Here is a 19,436-nt window from a genome sequence, read left to right as displayed (position 1 = left end):
GGAAAGCTTAATTGTTTAAATGATATTGGGGTCTGGTAAAATTTCAGCCAAAACTAACTTGCATTACCAGATGATATACAGTAAAAGAAAAGAGCCACTGGGGCAGGATATCAAGCACAGTGTATGTCACTGTGCATTATATTGATGTTATGTTGTAGTATTTATTCAGGTCCATATATTTTATAGTTTCCTGATTTCAAATGAAAAGTTTGAAAAAAAAATAGTAGCGTGGGTCAAGAAATATCTATGCTATTTTATTTGATTGGACATATTACAAATAGTCCATTGTAATTACATAGCCTTATCAACGATGATATCATTCTTTCAATCATTTGAAAGGAATTTCAACATAAGTATAGAATGTAATTTTCAAATTTTGTTTTGTTTTGTTTTTGGTATATAAATCAGGTTTTATAACAAGTTTAGGAATATTGTACACAGAGAGAGACGAAGTATGTAAATATAAATGGATATTATTGCTACGCTATAGAGGTGATTGTTTAGCATTGATCTATTTCAATCAAACACATGGGTGGGGTTGTAACACCTTACCTATAAAGATCCGCCGATTGGGCACCAATTAACCGCATACAGGTATCGGAAGTAAAGGAGATTTATCGATTGATTTTATCTGTTTAACGTTTATCTCGAAAATTGTTCACTCATATGGAGGCGTAGCCGAGACCGATGAAGGACTTCAAATGTAGGCCTTTGCTCGGCGCTTACGGTCATTGAGCAGTGTACTGTATCTACCGTGGTAGGGATCATCTGTTTTTAAGGTCGTCTTAGAGGACCTGTGACAAGCATCCTTATTGTCGAGTGCTTGGCGATGGAATTCTTACTACCTGTTTTAACGACTTAGGTCTGTCGCGAATGAGATTTGCATATCAGGCAAATGATCTAAGTTATTGGCCACTGCTGCGGTGAAACAAATGAGAAGGAGGACACGAATTAGTTTCGTAGATTAACGTACGAACTGAAATGGGGTAAATAAAGCGAGGAACGTGAATAGTCGTTGATTAATGTATATTTAGCAAAACTGGTAAAGGCTTAATCATACACCACCCGATTTCAACACCTACATTTGTCAGTCAACAGAATTCAAAGTATCATTGTTTTCATTACTAAAAGGGATGGGTGCTCCAGTTTTCAATTTAGTATACGTTTTATTAGTAGTTGATGTGTTAATGTTTGTTTGAAGTTGAAAAGTTTGTGTGTAAATCCTCAAAAACCCAAAACTCAACAGCTCTATTTAAATTTTCTGTGCATGCGCAGGTCTTCATCTAGTAGATGAGTGAACAAATCAAATATCAATTTGCCTTCTGGTTAATGAAGGAGTTTCAAACTTACAGGATTTCTACTGGCAAGAATTGTATTTTACTGATAGCAAAAGGTTTATGTTGAACAGAATAAGCACATGTTGATTATTGAATAAAATGCATCATTTATATCAGCAAGTTCAAAACAAAAAATATGATAATTATTTGTGCAAATACATTATTGCCTTTAAATTTGATTCTTTTATATACCTGTCTAGTTAATAGTGAATATTGATATATATTTCAATTAATATCAACATAATCTTCTAGCTCCCAACATTTCGTTCTGTCTAAATTATTTCTAAATTTACAACATATATATAAGATTTTCCGTTTATCGTGAAGATCATTGATCGCGTTTTGCATTTATGGTGAAGCGCGTTTATCGCATTTTGCGTTGATTAGATCCATCGTGATGTTCGTTTATCACAATTTTTATATACCATGAAGAGCGCTTATCGTATTTGCGTTTATCAGTTGTTTTTTTTTCGTTTATCACATCGTATGATGTGTGTAGCCTATCGTATCCCACGTGTATCTTAACGTATCGTGCGTGTATCGTGTTCTATCGTTTATCTTTTCGAGAATAGCGTAGCGGGTACTTTAACACCATATTATCTACATATGTACATGGTTGTTTACAGAAATGATGACCTATATCACACGGTATATACCTAGAGTAGTGTAGTTTAAGCTTTATAATCACTGAAACAGATTATGTGAAGCATAAACTGCACCAGGTTAGGTTATATACAACACAGGTCAGTATATGGTCACTCAGAATTTAAAATAAAAGAAACTTCATCGTGCAAAACACGCACTTCCATTTTCAAATGACCCCATTCTGCATGGACTGGTGAATGTATGACTGCTAGGAACAAATCAACTAACTTCTTTATTTACTCACAATCACAATTTTCAATGGATATTGTTTTCAAATGTAATGGTTTGAATTTACATATCGAAAATATGTCTTTTGCCATTAAATGCATCGGCTTCATTCATTTTCAAATTGTACTTACTTAGATTGTACATTTACAACACTAGACAACGTTTTGACTATGGGAATTATTTTAAATTGGTTCATTCTTATGTGTATTGTTGGTGTTTCCCTGAGCGCTACATGTGTTGTTCTATGTTGAATTTGTTATTTGTGTCCCCTAAAGAGTAAGCGAATTTAATATTAACCTTTATTTTTTCCTGATATTTAGATATATATATATATATATATATATATATATATATATATATATATATATATCAGTCTTTCTTGCACAATTTTTAATTGTACAAAGGAAAGGTGAAAATAACGATCATGATGTAAATCACAACAGCGATAGAGTATAAAAAAAATAGAGTTGGGAAACGCGGAGACTTGAACAAACCAGAAGTAGGATCAAATGACTAGGAGTAGTAAGAATATCGTGTCTATTGGTAACACTCGGTCCAAATTCTTTCTCTTAATCATATAAGCGGGGTTTATTGTGTTTGCACATGCCACTAGTTTGATTGTAGTTTAATGAAATTTGGTCACGAGTTTACCAAAAAAATGTATGTGACCTTTAACTCAACATAAGATATATCAACGAAAGTTCATCTATCAACATGTTTTTTTTTTTTAATTTTCATACATATTCGGCGTCAATATATCATAGTTGACACCACTAAGTCTTCTTTATCTGGTTCACATCTGTGTATCTAGTTTGATAAAGTTGTTATTGACAGACTAACATCTCAATTTTGTGAGAGATTAATGGCCAATCAATTGAATTTAATAACATTATACATAAGTTTCAACAATCTGAATCAAAATAAATATATGGTAACTTTTTACGACTATTAGTGTGATATTATAAGCATACACAATAAAATAAATGCAGTAGTCTCCACTACATACCTTAGCATAAACTATGATTTGCGATGTTTGCTTTAAATGTCCGAAATGTTTGAACACTTTCGATAGAATGGACCTGTGGTAGATACACATACGAAAACTGTCGTATTGTAATTTGGGAATGGATTTGAAATACGGCATCTCCTAGTAGACGCGTAGTAAGTATAAAACAACTTCGAAAGTAATGTCCATTTCAATAAAAACAATACCCTCTCTAATTGCTATATTTTATAGATAACCGGTGCTGTTCTTAAACATCATTTAACGTTAACTCCGTCGACAATGACAAGTTGGATTCAATATGACCAGCAATATTCATATCGTTATCCACACACTATAGTTCAATATGTTTGCTACATACCAGTGTCGATTTGTTTACGATACATTACGATTTATTTTGTTAAAAAATACACTAGAGTTGATTATGTTTGCAACACTTTGGGATTCATTTCCGTTACAACACACTTGGGTTGCTTTTGTTTATCGTACACAAAAATTGATTCGGTATGCTATGGACTAGGTTTGATTTCGTTTACTATGCAATATTTTTGTTTGCTATACAATTTGTACAGACGCATTTGTTTAGTATACATTATGATTAATGTTTTTACTGCACAATATAGTTTGATTTTCTTTACTTTACACTAGCATTGATTTTGTTGAATATATAACGGATTCGATTATGTTCACTACACCCGAAGATTGATTTTGTTTAGGATACAGTAGGATTGATTTTATTGACTTCAAAGTAGGGTTTAATTTCTATTACTTTGAACTGGGATTGATTCTGTACTATACACTAGAATATATTTTGTTTGTTTTACACTAGGATTAATTTTGTTTACAATGTATTAGAATTGATTATGTTTACTACACATTGATATTAATTTTGTTTAACATACACTATGAATGATTTTGTTTACTGTATCCTTGTAATAAATGTTTATGTAACGCCTATTTATTTATAGAGAAAAAGCAGATTTGGTTGATTTTTGTGTTTTGTGCAGGTTGTACAAATTCCTACTACAGTATTATCATTTACTACGTTTAGTAATATTGTCACTTTATTATTATCAACTATGTGTGTCATCGTTTATACTTGACATACATCGGGGAATCTTTACATACTGCTTTCTTTTCCCTCAAAATTACAGGAATTCGGACGATGTCATGGATATCTCGATCCCGATCTTGTTGTTTATAATTAGAAATAGCCGTGATTATGTTGAGAATGTGGCACAGCTTGAAAAATAACGAATGTTTCTGTGTATTTCTTGTTTTATTGATATACTTTCTTATGTATGTGTTGCTTTAAAACATGTAGATACTCAATGTAATGGTGACTTAGTTTTCTACTTATTTACAACCGAGTCTTGATAAACATCTCTTATCTAAAAAAAAAAACAGAATGTCGCTAGCAGTTTGAGTTAGTGATTATAATTACTTGTCAGCAATTAGATGTCCAGTTGTAAAATTAAGAGCTCGTGAATATTTCTGAAGTCACGGTTAGCGTTGGTAGGAGTAAAGAAGAGAGCACTGAGTCAAGGACACTACAAATTTGAAATTATTGATTTATTGTAATAATATTTAATTAAATATATTTGTTAATTTTTAAACTTGTTCTTTATCAAATAAATTCGTAACAATTGACGACAGCGGGTTTTTTTAGCTGTTAATGAAGTGTAAACATAATGAATAGGTGAACAAGTATCTTATTCTTGCCAATTATTAATCTTAACTAGGAGAGGGAAATAAAACGCGTTTGACTTAAGGTCATGTTTAAGAATTATTCAGAAAAATGAAGCTTTATATCCTATTGTTTTGGGTGTAGGTCATTTATTAATATTAAAAAACTAAAGACACTTTTCAAGTACCACAACATATATACGCCTCCTGTACTTTCACTTCGCATGTTTACTTAAGATGTCAAGGGTCATATGACGTCATTTGACCAGATTATACAAGACGCAAATAGATGATCATAAATCGACACGGCGCACAGCCAGCTGTACATAAAATAATAAAAACATGACATGATAGAAAAGAATACGTTTCACAGAATCGAGTATTCACTGTCCAAATTGGATAATCCGCTTGCAAATAAGTTAAAAATGGTCCGCAAGATGAAAACCTACCCCTGCACTTTGTTTATTTGTGTTTTTTCTCGAGTCCAGTGTACTGTTCAAGAATATTTCAAGATTTGGACAGTGATTTTTAGATAAAGCCTTGTTCAAAGCTTTCAAATAATCTCATGGTATCACAATACATTTATTTTCCTCTTACCGCCGTCCAGTTTTATCTTTGATATGCATGTAAACACGCTATCTAATTAATATTCAAACGCAGCACTGATGTAGAATATTGATCCAAAATTAGATACTGGAAAGGGAAGTAACACGGCGGGAAAATTACACGTTATTATGTAAACGTATACATGATACATGTACGCAGGACAACCAATGTATTTTAACCAAGAAACATTTACTTTAGTTTTAATCTTTTAACTCTAACTCTCTCTCTATTGTTTATTCGCCAATCAAGGTTCCTTGGGAAGGGGGGGGGGGCATGTATAGTAATGAAAATAAGAAAACAATCATTCAGAATTACTAATACTATCAGAGTTCACACTTCTGTACTGCACATTTCTATAACTATATATGAAATACTGATTGCAGACAAGATTTAAATTAACAACATGATATACAATAAAATAACCCAACTGTCTCATACATCAGTTTCTGAGACAGTGGATAGGTCCAAGTGTGTTGTGTGAATACATATAGAATTGTAATCAAATCAGTATTATTATAGTTTAGTAAGTACAGTATGCAAGTATAAAACATATGTACATGTAGGATCCAGTTGTTCTGAATGTTTTATGCTAATGCAGAGAGGTTAGAATAGAATGATTATATAAATGAAAACAATTAATTGTATGAAGTGTTCAGTAAAGAAAGAATGAATTGTTGACTTGATTACAGGGGGCACCAAGGGACAGTGCCTGTTAACAGTTTGGTAATAAATTTATTGTACCGGACTGTTGATCTTGTACTTCCAGTAACCAAGACAGTTATATTTAACAACTAATTTCAGAGACATTATAAACTCTAGTTTGTATTCAAACATTGTGCGTTTGTATCGACATAATGATAACGGAGCGGATAAAAGATCTGTTTACAATCAGATTATTTAAATTCCAATCTTATACCTCATGAATGAATGAGAGTCTGATTACCCCCCCTTTTTTTCCCTATCGTCGTCAGGGACCATTAGAAGGGAGCTGGTTTTAATCAGACTACACACATAAATATATATGCACTATCTACCCTCGATCTAGGCCTAAAACGAAACAATTCCTACAATGTGAATGTGTTAAACAAACAAGTGTGTAATATATGTATTACATATATTCAAGAAATATTTCTTCGCTTTGGTATGAATACAACAACACACCAGTATCTATATATTTTTTTGAAAATTTAATCTGATGCAAAGAAGTATGCATTTAATTTCAGAGATCGGTGTGGTGTTGAATTATCTGCATTACCTCGAACACATCATACGTGATGGCCATTAGTACAACAAGTTCTTATATTTCTGATCGAACTCAGTGCGTAATTTGTAACTGACGATTCGCGGTGCAAATCATGCGCTGATCCAGGAATATAGTCTCGGGTGTCAATCCCTGCATTGGGGGTGGGGGTGTCTAAACAAGGTTACAAACATGCAGTATCTACTAAATAGATGTAGAATATATACAAAAATATGATTCACTACATGTATGTTTTCATGAAACACTGTTGAAGGGTGGTTGTCTATATCTGGACCCATGCGGCTCTTGCAATGAAACACAGTTTAGGGAAGGGGATAACTTAATTTGATAGTTTTAAAAACGATTAAAATGTCATGGAGTTATTACTTTTCAAACTGAGTGGGTTTGGGTAGGAGTCTGGACCCATGCAGCATCTGCTCTTGCAATGAAACATACATAATGAGGTGGTGGTGGTGGGGGGGGGGGGGGGTATATGTATCTTGTTCTACAATGAATATTTGTATTATATCACTGTGTATATATAAAAAAAAAATCCGTGGGAATACTTGACGACTCGAGTTGGATTTCTTTTAGAAATAGTTTAAGGTGACAACTTGAAAATCAAAATTGCTTTCAACAAAATATGTATCTAGCTACTGGAAAACCAGAAGTGACACACACTCCTCCACTACTTGGGGGGGGGGTTGTTTTCCCAGTTTTAAGAACTATTCTTCATTCATTATTGAAAATAAAGATAAGTGGCTGCAGTGTGTAAAATATCTAGTTCACCAAATGAGTGTCAATCTTTTTATTTCATATGACACCCCCCCCCCCTTCACTCTCAAATACTTTTTATCACTTGACCATGAAAATGTAGAAAGATTAAAATTTGAAGTACTCAGTCAATGCAAAGTAATTCAAAGTGAATTTCAATTAAGTTTCAATAAAACTATTTCTCATTTAGTTTTGTGTTTAAAGGTCAACTGAAACGATTTTCAAAGTTCGTTTTTCAAATAAATTCCGTAAGAAAATACCATTCCTTAAATGTTTTCACATAAGAATAATTTTTGTTTCGATCATCCAGGTAGATACGACATCGTTAATTTCAACCCGGTAAATTTTATTGTATGAGTTATCTGCCCTTTAGGCGAACCTGATATTTCAATATGGCGGCACGATATGAAAATCATTCGGAAGATTGTATTCCTGAAATAGATATATTGCTTAGTGTTAATGTGCAGCCCTGCCAATACGAACCAGTTGTACAGCGAGACGCATCTCCACTAGTGGAAAACGATAGTTATTCAGAAAACAGCGAGGATCAATCGGATGAATGCCCTTCACCTGTTCACCATCTGATATGCGAGGTCGATATGCAATGGTTTGTTAATTTAGGCTAATTATTTATATGAGACTTTTAATGAAAACGAAACGATTACTCAAAGCTCAGAAGTGCATCAGCATGTATTTCTAAGACTAGTTTTCTATTATTCTAACAGGTGATCATATAGGCTAGTAATGTAATCGCAATGCCCTCAAGAAGGGAGTCCAAATGTTGCAGTGCATAGGATTGAAGAAGTGGGCGTGCCCTGCATCACAGATCACGAAGGTTTTGTTGTGGCAAACTGTCTCAACAGATTGGTTATAGGAACAGCTTATTATGAATGCATACAAAATATTGGTCCCTTGGAGGAGGGGGAATTGATTCACAAGTATGTATTTTGTTATGATTACTCAAAGTTAATATTGGGGGGGGGGGGGGGGCACTCGGTCTCCTGATTCACTATGACACGGCCATAGTCATAGTCATTAATGAAGCATTGTAAAATAAATGTCTAGATGCTATTAAATACCAATGTTCTTTAATATTTTCTAGATTGAAATTGCTAATTTATTTAAGTATTTCAAATAATTTAATGCAAATTAGTAGATAAAAATGAAAATAAGTATGTCAATGGTCAATGGGGCAGGCACTCGGTCTCCTGATTCACTATGAGCCATAGTCATGATGAACCTCTCCTATTTCAATATCTAAACCCACTGAATTGTTGACCCTTTTATGCACTTCCTTTCAAATAAACATAAAATGTGCCTCAATCAATTTCTTATGTTAATTCCTGAAAAATCATTCATATTTAAAGTAACCCCATCCCCCCCACAATTTTTTTGTTGTTGGTTAGATGAAAGTCATCAATTATATTTGAAATTTTAAAATTCTTCATAATTTTTTTAACAGATTTTACAGACATCATGCATATTGGAGATCTGGTAGTAGCTTGGGAAAAACAATTGGAAAGTTATTCTATCCTGCGTTGTGACTATGATAAGAAATCATTCCATCACAACAGTACTGTGGATTTAAATACCCTTTGGTATTAATTTAAATGTGTGATAAATTCTTAATGCATTTTTCATAAGTGATATAAATAAATATAAACAAGTAAACATAGTTTGATGTTCAGTTTTTATATTGTACATAATATATATATATCACCAATTTACATATATGTAATTTGGGTTAAATCCAAAAGGTCTACAGTCCCAGTCACCTGAGTTTGACACATGTTGGTAGGAATTTATGATCGGGGCAGGAGAATTACCAACAACATCCATTATATTAACTTCCTGGAGTTTCTGTAGGAGCCAAACTGATCACATCCTGCATCAATTCAAAGGCTTAATCTGAAATATAACAAAACGTTACAATTCAATAAACATGTACTTATTGTCTAGTATTATGAATATCCACTCACATACATACTAATTATGTGGGTCAATTTAAAAAATGTACATATTTGAGGTGAAGAAAAACAAAAAAATTCAAATGTCGCAGAAAATTAATTTTCATATTAATGAAGCATTGTAAAATAAATGTCTAGATACTATTAAATACCAATGTTCTTTAATATTTTCTAGATTGAAATTGCTAATTTATTCAAGTATTTCAAATAATTTAATGCAAATTAGTAGATAAAATGAAAATAAGTATGTCAATGGTCAAAATTGACTTACATGTAAAATTTGTACATGTATTCCGTTTCTTTTTCCAACAACTGGATTTATTTAATGATACAAGTTTAATTTTCCATCTCATAATTATAAGAATATTATCAAAACTATGGTTGTAAGAAATATTCATTTATCAATTTCACAATTTATCTATTTAGTAAATTGTAAAATTGCTTCTTTGGGGGGGGGGGGGGGGGGGGTTCTGTAACTTGGGAAATTTACATAGTATCAGCATGGATAAATAAATATATGCTCTGCATTTAATTAATCAAATGTGGATCATGTGTACTTAGTCATGTTGCATGTATATCATAAAGCTGATTAAGTATACTCGACTAGTGATATTTTTATTGTACTACTACTTGTGTAGATTTTTCTATACCTATTTCTGGATTTTATATTAATTATTGTACTTCAGAGAAAACTCAGTACAAATATGTGTCCTATATTTACTTGTTTTAAAATCATTTACCTTTATGGCATAACAATAATGAATTTTAGAAAAATTTACAATTTTTTCATGTTTGACACTGTATTGAGTTTGTATTCAAATTTAGTAACAGTATCGAGAGTAACATCATGGACAAAGTGTAAAAAATCTAAAGGGCATGAGTGTAGAACACAAGTGAAAAAATATTCAGATTTTATACAAAGTTACTTAACATGCATATTGGCTATGATTCTAATTTACACATTTGCAAAAGTTCACTTCAATCTAGAATAATATTCATAGATATTTACTTGATATCCTTCACCTAACTTGTATACATATGTATGTACATGTATGTTACATGAACAATTGAACATTCAAAGTATCCATTAAATTTACACCAATGTGTAATATTTTTGAAAACAAATTTGATAATACAATTCATGTCATTTTGTGGCTCTAGTACAAATCTTGCAATCATTCCATATGTGGTTTGTGTAGTCATTTCATAAGTGTTTGTCCCATTCATGATTTAATCATTTTGAATGGCAGGATCATATGACATTGAATGGAATTGGTTGTTTTTGTTGATTGTCTTGGAATTGGGTGGTGGGGGAAGAATGATTCGGACATTGTCATCAACTTCTAACTCATATAAACTAATATAAACAAATGAATGAAAGTAAACTTCAGTTATGAATGACTTGTGTGACTGCATGAAGGGGGGGGGGGGTAATAAAAATAAGCTTCAGTATGAAATAATTGTGTGACGGGTGGGGGTAGAGGATATTCGTATAGAGAACAAATAAACAAATAAATCGTGTCATACTATATCAATGTCAATAAAAAAGCCAATATCATTTACATCAAAACTTACGTTCTTTTCTCCACAGCTCTGGAAGTTTTGTTTATGAAGGGAAAAGTCCAAATCTGTTTTCCGTTTTCGGCCCTTTCAGGTCTTTGTAGCTACGTGTAGCGGTTTGTAATCAAAGAGAATTGGGATTGGCTTTTTCTTTCATTGCATTCTTGAGTGTTCCATGCAAAGACCATGCCATGGACAGCTGATGGACGGCTTATTATGTAGGCCTAACAGTCCTCAATAGAGTGCTTCGACGGCCAATAATTAATCCATTGTTTTTAATTTCCCTACCCAAATTCCGCAATTTTTTGTGTGTGTAGGGAAACTAAACATTGTTACTCTGTCTATATTAAACCTTACAGTCAGGAACCGCACAAAACACCATATTTACTCGTTGTTTACCGGACGTCACCTGCTGATTAGCGTCTTTAGTTTCAATATGGCGGGTTCGTGTAAAGGGGCATAACTCCCGCAATATTTTCTGCTCTGACACAGGTGCGCTATCTTTATCCGCGCTTATCGCGGATATATGACCAAAATGAACCGAACAAACCCGCACAATCATTTTATACGATCTAAATGAAGCAAATACATACTTAATATGGAAAAAGTTATATTTCGTTTCAGTTGACCTTTAATTGAAAACATTCATAGAACACAAGATTAGATGCTTTTTCAGCAGTCATTTTCTTGATATTAAAACTTGACAGTTTACTAAAGTTCATAAGCACAAATGCAGATGACAATTCACATCACTGAATGCAATTAGTGGATATCCTGGTTTGACCACTATGTACAGCTAGTAACCAGCTGATGGAGATGAATATTATCTACTGGAGTCAATATGGCTGTCATCTGTGGGTACTAAATGGAAAAAAAGATGAAAGTTGCCAGTCAAAAATATTTAAAACACAATACTGTAGGTCTAAGTGTTCAAGTTTATATGTGCATTATAACATAAAAACATTCAAATTTCATACCATACAGCAATATCAAAACATGCTTCATATGAATTTTCTCTTATTTATCATTTTGAAGAAATTAATATTGACTAGATGTAAATAAAGCCTATATTTATGTGTATCCAGTGCCTGATTGGATTATTTAAAGTTTGTAAAAATTACCTTGTATGTACATTTGTGGTCACTGGTCTAGAGATGTGGAAAATTGGAAATATCATGCTCTTTGAAAAGTTCACATTCTTGTTGGTATCATGCACATCTGTAAATAACATTATCTCATATTATAAATACATATGCCGCAAATATTCAATGTATTAAAGAAGGGTCTCAAATACACATAAAAAATGTGGTCAATCAGTATGCATTCAGGGTCTTTTACTTTTCTTCCATTTATTCAAACTGTAATGTAAGCGAAAATATCCCAAGTTTATCTTTTTTCTAGCATGTCACTTGATAACATTAAATGTGACTGTAAATCTAGAGCATCAAAATTAATGTAGTTACAGGTGCATTTGTACAAGATATTACCACAGATACCTGATGCACTGATACTAGCGCCCCCCCCCCCCCCCCCCCCATTTTTGAAAATATTTTTTGCAGCGATAAATCTGAAATGTGTTGATTCCCGGTCTAACTCATTTCTTTTTCGATTTCTAAAGTACTGTAATCGTTTCACATTTTGTGTAAGCTTTAGAGATTGGCCTTGTCCGGGTATGAAAAAAAAATGAGCACAAATTTTGTAATAAATTATAGGTTGCTAATGTTATACATGCAATACTAAATTATATATACAGTTTGACGTCATATGTACATGCCAAATATATATAAACGTCTTTACAAATATGCATATGAACTGTTAGTATTTAGTTTGTCATCATTCTCATATTGTGTAAAATGATTGTATGCCAACATGCTTGGTGGATCAATAAATAAATTAAATCATACCGGTAGAAGCTTACAAAAAGCGTGAAAGGATTACTTGAATCGAAAGAAGGATGAGATAGATAGGGAATTTACTTATTTCAGAGAAATTATAGCAAGAAGAAAAAAATCAAAAGAAAGAGGGGGGGGGTAAGTACATGTAATATCCATACTTTAGGTGCCTGTGGATTTTACTGCCTAGATACCCGCCTGTACTCATGTAAATCATGTTTATATAAACAAACAACAACTGGTATCATTTGAGCATCAGTTCTCTAACATATAGGCCTATTTTGCGTGTGTGCACCTAATATATGCTACACATCGACTACGTGTGACGTGTGCAGTATGTAAACAAGGAACATCAAACTATGTATATACTACCTCTAAAGTATTGAGTCAATGTATAAAACACAGTAAATGTTGTCTACTTTCATTGTTGACAACTTTGGTTTCAGGTATTCATACATCATTATTTCAATTACAAGAATTTACCTTGATTTTTCCGATTTCAAAGTTGTACAGCTGACATCTTCTGAACGTCGCGTCGTCTTTGCCATGTGCCTATTAAGCGCATTTTAGACGCTGATTCCAACCATACGACAAACTTCACCGGGGTATTTCTCATCATAATGTCTTGTGATGTATTGTCAAATCAGGGAAAATTGACTTATTTTAAGCGTAGAATAAAGGCAATATTCCGATATATTTTTATATGATCCTAAAATTAGAGTTTGTGTATGTGTATCCAAATATGGATTGATCAAGGCGGAGCAACTGTCATGACGTATTAGCTCATTATGATCTCATTATCATACCGAGTTCATTCGTTACCTTAAGTGTCCTGCGAAGTGATCAATATGATAAATCCTATAAGCAATGCAAAATAGAGAGTTGGGCAAACATGGAACCCTGGATATACTAGAGGTGGATTTATGTGTCTAGGGGGATTAAGCATTCACCGTCGACCGGTCACACCCGCCGTGAGCCCTGTATCTTGATCAGGTAAACGGAGTCATCCATAGTTAAACTCAGTGTGCCAAGAAAGACCTCGGTATGAAAAACGTCAGACAGCATTTGGCCCAGTTATATGTTGTTGTGGCACATACGATGTCACATCTATGATGCATAATCACAATACTGGCTATACCAAAAACTTGGAAGAAAATATGCATGACAGCTGCATGTGAAGACAAACAAAGAATGAATAACAATTTTCTTATCGGGTTAATAATAGAAATATAAACTCTCATTACCATATATCCAGTAACAATGTACGGATATTTGAATATGGAAATGAATACAGAGGACACAATTTGTGGAACAATAAGAAAGAACCAATTTCAAGAAAATCACGAAACTCCTAATCGTGATGAGCCTAAAGAAAGATTGCCAAGTTTTAATGGTAAAAACCAAAACAATCTAGAAAATTATTGTGGACTCAATCAAACATGATTTCATAAATAATTCGTTGGACTGCCCATAGACAGTCCGAGGAGTTATCTTTTTGCTTGAAGGATGATTCACTTACATGTGCGACTCAACTTAGTCCAGTTGTGAGGCCTAATATTTCTGAATTGTATTCTGCCATAACACAGCGATTACGTGATTACCTTGCTAGAAATCTATGGAACTCAGCTGCAGAACATGAGAAGACAATATGAAGAATATATTCTAAAATTTTCATCAAAAATACATTAACTGCTGAACAAAGCAAAATCAGTATTCGTAGATGAACAGCTGACAAAGAAACATGCAATCAGATATTTACTAAATACGGTAAATGGCCAGAGTATTTCATCCGATACCGCCACAAACGAACAATCACCACTGAAAAGTGCAACAGATATGATATTATGGAATTAATGCTGCAAAAATGGAATGCGGACATTTGCAAATATCAAAAAGTGATATGTGAGAATAATCCACTAAAGCCACATCCTGTTTGATGCAAGAAAACGGGGAAGAGAAATTTATATTATATCAGGGAACAGCTGTGGAGGAAAAGAAACCAAACAAAAAAAAAATAAGTGAATATCAAGAGGAAGTTAGGACACTGTGTGAAGAACAGCAGGATAATGTGTCATCTTCGAAGGGGATAATTCACAACTGAAGCAAATAAGTGGAAAAAAAATAGTAGACTTCACGGCAATAAATCGTGAACATAACGAAGCTTTTGACAGACAAATGACACATGACAGAAAAATAGTAGAGCTGGAGAAACACTCTTAGGAGGAGGGGGTCTAAGGAGTTAAGGCTGTGTTAAATACAACTGTACAATGACTGCTGGAAGATGTAGATTTCAGAACAAAACGCTATCAAGAGTTAAATGACGAAACTCACAGGAAAGTTGGGGAAAGGGGACTTACTGGCAAGCACAGCTCGCGCAAATGAAAAACAAATACTCTAGGAAAGTTAAAGACAACTACAGCTCAGGGATGACAGAGAAGCTCAATCAGATGCAAGATCAATGCGAAGCCATCAAGGCTGAAAAGGAAGACACGCATACCAATCAGGTTTTCATATTTGAAGATCGCATGTCTTATCTGGAAAATAGGGATGTCCAGCGACAGATGGAGCTGGAGAATGCGAGACAAAAATATTAACATTATAGGTTCTGCTTACAGAAGAGCGGACAAGTCATAAGAAGCTAAACGTCTTTATTTGTGAACTCAAGGACAATATGATGAATAAAGCTATTACCAGGTAGTGACGAAAGATATCTATAACACAGTTACAAACAACATAGGCTGAGATGGAGACATAAGTTGTCAATGTATATCAAATTCTGGTGTTTGCTAGGAGGCCTTCAGTTAGAGTATTTTGGAATATCTCGATAAGGACGTGGCTTCGTCCGGAAACGACGACTGTTGTCGTCGGGAATAGCGGCTATCCTTACTAAGCAGGTGCTAAAAAATCAGAAAGGACTCACACTAAGCATAGGATCAAAGCTTCCCGAGCAGGGGTGTCTGTAGCGAACAGTGTAAGATAGAACTTACACTACCTCGATAATGAGCTATCTTTTCGAGTGATGTTGTAGAGTCTCTCTCTTGATCACGCAAGTAAAGTAACAGGGATCGAGATCAGCACTTGGCTGGGTGACCTCTACACGTTACAAATTGTATCTATGCTACACTATATGCAATGTAAATACTCATCGTGATGGTGACCTCGTTACCAACCTCCCTATAATAAGATGAATTTCTAAGAATATGTCTTTATTAAAATTGATTGTTTTCCCATGCACTAAGACTGATTTTACTTGGTATACGCTAATATTTATTTTGTGTACTATGGTTTATTTTGTTTCTGTATATTTAAATTGATATTGCTTTCAATAGGAATTCCATTTTCCATATGAAAGGTGAAGATAATTAACAGTAATCAATCGCATGAGTAACATATCGATAAGGGATGCGGTACTTCCCTTTTGACGATTGATTACACCCCTGGTATGTTGAGGGGCCCGTGTTTGTCCAACTCCTAATTTAGTAATCATTAAAAAATGTAATAGATTGGTCACTTTTGGCTTTCTTCACCTCTTCACAGAATAGGATTGATTCTGTTTAGGATAACATAGATTTATTTAGAATACTATATTTTATATCATGAACTACAGACTAGAAATGTTTTTGTTTACTGCATTTAGTGTAGACCTGAATTCATTCTGCCTGATATAGTGTACTATTGATTCTATATATTTGATATAACGTTTAATTGTGAACACTGGATAAGACGTTAACTTTCTGGGTTTTCATCACGACTGATTCTATTTCATATCAACTAGGGATTATTCTGCTTACTAATTATTACAATTAATTTTTACTACCCGAGGAATGAAGAAAATATTGACCCTCATTATACTTTATTTAGATATATGTTACACTTTACAATGTATACAGATGCTTGGGAAACGTGGTTTTCCCAAAAAAATCAAATGCATAAATGGATGTACAAACACAATAACGTGGAATGAAAATACTGATTGTGTACGCAGACTCCATACACATGATCTAATATGTTATTTGATTTTTTTTTATAAAGGTACAGGGATTTTAAGAGAATGTCACAGCATATATCATGACAGCGTTTGGTTTGTAGTTTGTAGTTTATACTCAGATTTTTAACAGAATACCACAACATCATGACAGCATTTGATCTATAGTTTATACTCAGAATTGCGATCAGGCATACGTTTCAAACAAGCATTCTGCTGAAAAACGGTAATTTACAACGCAATTGCTTAGGCATGGCTTGATTCAAAACCACGAGAGACTATCGCGGCTTTATATTGCTGGGTGAAGTAATATATTGCGAGAGGATTTTGTTAAATTAACAACACGCATTGTCTGTGCTGTATATAGCTTCTCGTGCCGAGATACTATCGGCAGTATATACTTAATCACCAACCACTTGGCATTGTCTCATGTTTCCAAAGGTTTGTGTTTATCCCATTATCAATTTCGTATTAATTTTTTGATTTACAAAATGAGTTTAGCTTCTCCATCATCAACTTCCCATATTTATGCAGCAATATTCAACTCCCACCTTCATATCGTGTTCAGATCTCTCAACTTATTCGATAGGCAAGAACTGGTTCTGCGTATGGTCAGTTTTCCGATTAGTTCAGGTTATTTACAAACACGTTGATGATGCAGGGGTTTCATTTAAAGTATGCGTTTCGCAAATGCAATCATCTTTATAACAATATAGTTGCAAATACTGAATATCATTGGCCCAAATGTTGCCTGGCGTGTTTCATTCTGATTGGCAGTTCGCTTTTGACACCCTAATTTTAAGTACGGATAATTCCGTTTAACTGATCATGATATAAAGCTCATGGTGGATGTTACCTTTCGACAGGGGATGCTTATTCGTCCTAGGTGTGTTCAGGGGTCCATGTTTGCCCAACTCATTATTTTGAATTCATTATAGGATTGTAAGGTTGATCCTTATTTGTTATCTTCACCTTTCATGATAAATATGAGATTGACTCTCGTTGCATGCGTATCTTTACTTTGTCATGATTCAGAGTTCGACTAGTAACACAGTGACAACATCGTTTGAAATTAATGTTATTAGTTTCCAATTATTTGTCATTCGAAAAAAAAGTTTGAAGAACACAAGTTGTATCGAATATAACACTGAAAAGACATTATTTGTCGAAATGAGCAGCTGGTGCATCAACATTGGTACCGAATAAGTTTTACATGTGAAAAGGATTATCAATATCCCTACCATAGGGGTGCTCAATTTTACACCGACCGAGAACAATCGAACTCACTCACTCAAAATTCAGGTCAGACCAACTGACCCAATCCTATCTGCAATAGTCTCTGCATTATCAACACAACCAGTAAGACTTTCTTTGAGCATACAAATGCCTATCATTGATTCCTGATTCACATTTCTGTTTAAAATACATCTGAACAAGATACTGCGAATTTCCCATAGAGGACATGTTCAGAAAGTGTACACTATCATTGTCGTGAATATTTTGTCCAGTTTAAACTGACTAGAGATTCTGAAAATAATCTTGACACGAATGTACTTACCTAAATATGTATTGTTATATTTCGTAAAACGGGTATTATACAGAGGATTTTCTTATCGTTTATTTTTGTTAAAAATTACAAGTAAAATACACTTACAGAGTCTGTAAATTCACCAGACCAGAGAATGCTGTATCAGGTATCTTTGTTATTTGATTGTTTCTGAGGTCCCTGAAAGAGAAAGAAATATATACAATTAATATCAGTAAGTGAATAAATGCAAGGTGAATATAACGAACAGTGATCAATCTCATAACTCCTACAAGCAGTACACAATAGATAGTTGGGTAAACACGGACCCCTGGACACACCAGAAGTGGAATCAGTTGCCTAGTAGGAGTAAGCACCCCCCGTTCACCGGTCACACCCGCCGTGAGCCCAATATTCTGATCAGGTAAACGGAGTTATCCGCAGTCAAAATCAGTGCGCCAAGAACGGCTTAACAATCGGTATGAAACACGTCAGACAGCATTTGACCCAATGCGAGGTGGTATTGACGAACTAGATCGTTATAACGACCATCGAATTTCCGAAATGCTGACTTCAATCGAGACTGTTGAAATCCCTGTGTCATGAACTTGTTTGTCAGTATCTTACCTCGATTTAAAAACTTACTATACCCAGAACAAGCTCTTGCATATCAAATCAGTTGTGATATATAAACACCATATACAGGTGATAATGGAATATTGCTACATAAATGTGGGAAGTTGACGATGGAGAAGCTGAAATCATCCCGTTTGTCATACAGATGAGTTGTCAGTTGAGTTATCCTTCTTAAGAATATGAGCTGGAAAACACAATTGCATTATTTTACAGGAACTTCCAGTAACAGTCTTATGATTATAATTCAGAAAGGTGCGATCACATAATTCGATACACAAGGGGGTGTTCTGCGTGTTCTCCGTGTTATCAGGTTTTTAAATCGAAACAGGCTACTGAAAAACGAGCTGATGGT

General features: G+C 33.9%; 1 protein-coding gene and 2 long non-coding RNA genes across 3 annotated transcripts in view; 1 reads left to right on the top strand and 2 right to left on the bottom strand.

The window, feature by feature from the left end:
• LOC130049315 (decorin-like) overlaps positions 1-19,436 on the bottom strand; it is a 103,346-nt gene that overhangs the window by 45,852 nt on the left and 38,058 nt on the right. Inside the window, exon 2 of the mRNA XM_056146723.1 lies at positions 18,578-18,649. Coding sequence (XP_056002698.1) covers positions 18,578-18,649 — 72 coding nt within the window. The remainder of the gene's footprint in view (positions 1-18,577; positions 18,650-19,436) is intronic.
• On the top strand, positions 7,721-9,194 carry LOC130049316 (uncharacterized). The gene is made up of 2 exons (XR_008797818.1): positions 7,721-8,457; positions 8,982-9,194. It is a non-coding gene; the product is annotated as an uncharacterized LOC130049316 (long non-coding RNA).
• On the bottom strand, positions 11,699-13,489 carry LOC130049317 (uncharacterized). The gene is made up of 3 exons (XR_008797819.1): positions 13,422-13,489; positions 12,168-12,264; positions 11,699-11,907 (listed from the first exon to the last, which is right to left on the bottom strand). It is a non-coding gene; the product is annotated as an uncharacterized LOC130049317 (long non-coding RNA).

This window comes from Ostrea edulis, chromosome 8 (assembly GCF_947568905.1).
Source record: "Ostrea edulis chromosome 8, xbOstEdul1.1, whole genome shotgun sequence".
NCBI classification, from domain to species: Eukaryota; Metazoa; Mollusca; class Bivalvia; order Ostreida; family Ostreidae; genus Ostrea; species Ostrea edulis.
Note: the sequence above shows the minus strand (reverse complement) of the source record. Positions and strands in the feature narration are given on the sequence as shown.